The 1,760-nt window shown below is 51.4% G+C and overlaps 1 protein-coding gene across 1 annotated transcript in view; it reads left to right on the top strand.

Annotated features, from left to right (window-relative positions):
• Window positions 1-1,760, top strand: part of MAU2 (MAU2 sister chromatid cohesion factor) — a 14,779-nt gene that overhangs the window by 10,747 nt on the left and 2,272 nt on the right. Inside the window, exons 15-18 of the mRNA XM_029958629.1 lie at window positions 55-104; window positions 325-402; window positions 1,053-1,164; window positions 1,643-1,733. Coding sequence (XP_029814489.1) covers window positions 55-104; window positions 325-402; window positions 1,053-1,164; window positions 1,643-1,733 — 331 coding nt within the window. The remainder of the gene's footprint in view (window positions 1-54; window positions 105-324; window positions 403-1,052; window positions 1,165-1,642; window positions 1,734-1,760) is intronic.

Genomic DNA, 1,760 nt, shown 5'->3' with positions numbered 1-1,760 from the left:
CGGGCTGTGTGTGTGAGAAACGCTGATTGTTCCCTCCCCTCTCCCACTCTGCAGCTCTACAGCCTGTTGGAAAGGATAAACCCAGACCACAACTTCCCCGTGAGGTGAGAATTCCGGGGACGGGAACAGGGGATGTGTGGCAGGGTTTGGAAGAGGAACCAGAACACTCCACTTATTTCCAAGGCAGAAGTTCTGACCTGAAGTATAATAATGAGTTGGGAAGCTGGATTTTTCTTTGGGGGGGGTGGGAATTCCCAGCAATCCATGTGGGATTCCCTGATCCCTGCCTGGGGCTGAGATCCCAACCTGTGCTTTTCCCCCCAGCTCCCACTGTCTCCGAGCTGCAGCTTTTTACATCCGAGGGCTCTTCTCCTTCTTCCAGGGCAGATACAACGAGGCAAAGTGAGTACAAACCCCTTGGGCATCCAAAGCCAGCAGCTTTTCCTGCTGTTCTCCCCTGGATAAAGCAGGAGGTTGGAGAAACCCACAGGGAGAAGAGGCAGAAACGAGGCCTCGGGGTTTCCACTCCCATCCCAAAAAGCTGAATTCATTCCTCCTTTCCCCTAATCCCTGCCCACCCCATCCCACAAAAACTGAACCCAGAACTCATGGAGAACCCCCAAGCTTCTCAGAGTTGGAGCTGTCAGCTGAATTCCCAACTCCCTCCCAGGAAATTTAGTGAAGGGTTGTGCTTTTTCATCATTTATTGCGTGTTCTTCCCCCCTTTTTAACAGACAAGGTGAAGTTTTAAAGTAGTTTTGATGTACTTCAGCCTGTGTTGGGTCTGTCCCACTGAAAATCCAGATCTCTTTCCTGTGGGATCCTTTGGAATCTCGTGTCCTTGGTGCAGTTTTCCAAGGGGGGGAGCTCTGCCACAGCCTTTTCTGCCGAGCTTTGGGAACTCGGTGCTTTAACATCACCTGCAGCACGTTCATTCCCTACTCCTGATGTTTTCCAGTTACTTCAGCTCTTGGTTCAGCTTCCCACGATGGTTTTTCTCTGCTGGGAGGGAAGGGATGTTGTCAAACCCCCTTTTTATGCCCGTTTTCCAGGCGGTTCCTGAGGGAGACCCTGAAGATGTCCAATGCAGAGGATCTGAACCGGCTCACAGCCTGTTCCCTGGTGCTGCTGGGGCACATCTTCTACGTGCTGGGCAACCACAGGGTGAGAAAGAAATCCTGGAGCCTTTTTTTTTTTTATTGCTGTCCCACAAAAAGTTGGCATTTTATTGCCTTGGAGCTGGGATTTGCACGTTTAATAACTTTAATCAGGTGTCTGTTCCGTGATGCCTGAGGAAAAGGGGCTGGAAAAGGACAAGTGGCATCGTTCCACTGGACTGTTCAGGGAGGAATTGTGGATGCAATCCTGAAATCTCACTGCTGTGCTGGAGCACAGGGAATATTTCTGCTGTGCTGCACTGGAATTCCCAGGATGGAGCAAATCCCAGGCAGCTCTGGGATGAGTTTTTTTGGGGGGGGTTGTCCCATCAAAGGCTCCCAGCTGGGAGGGACAGAACGTGGCACAAATTAAAGGAGGCAAATTTTTCAGGGCAGGTTTGACACCTGTGTGTTTGCAAGGGGGGGAAAAAAAAACCCCAAATATCCCATTTGTTTTGTTTGCTTTGCCCTCTGCTCTCCCCCAGGAAAGCAACAACATGGTGGTCCCAGCCATGCAGTTGGCCAGCAAGATCCCAGACATGTCTGTGCAGCTCTGGTCCTCAGCCCTGCTCAGAGGTGAGGGGGGAAAGGGCCTTCCTGGGG

This window comes from Manacus vitellinus, unplaced genomic scaffold, assembly GCF_001715985.3.
Source record: "Manacus vitellinus isolate BGI_N305 unplaced genomic scaffold, ASM171598v3 scaffold_161_pilon, whole genome shotgun sequence".
Taxonomy (NCBI): domain Eukaryota; kingdom Metazoa; phylum Chordata; class Aves; order Passeriformes; family Pipridae; genus Manacus; species Manacus vitellinus.
This window is presented reverse-complemented; position numbering and strand designations above follow the sequence as displayed.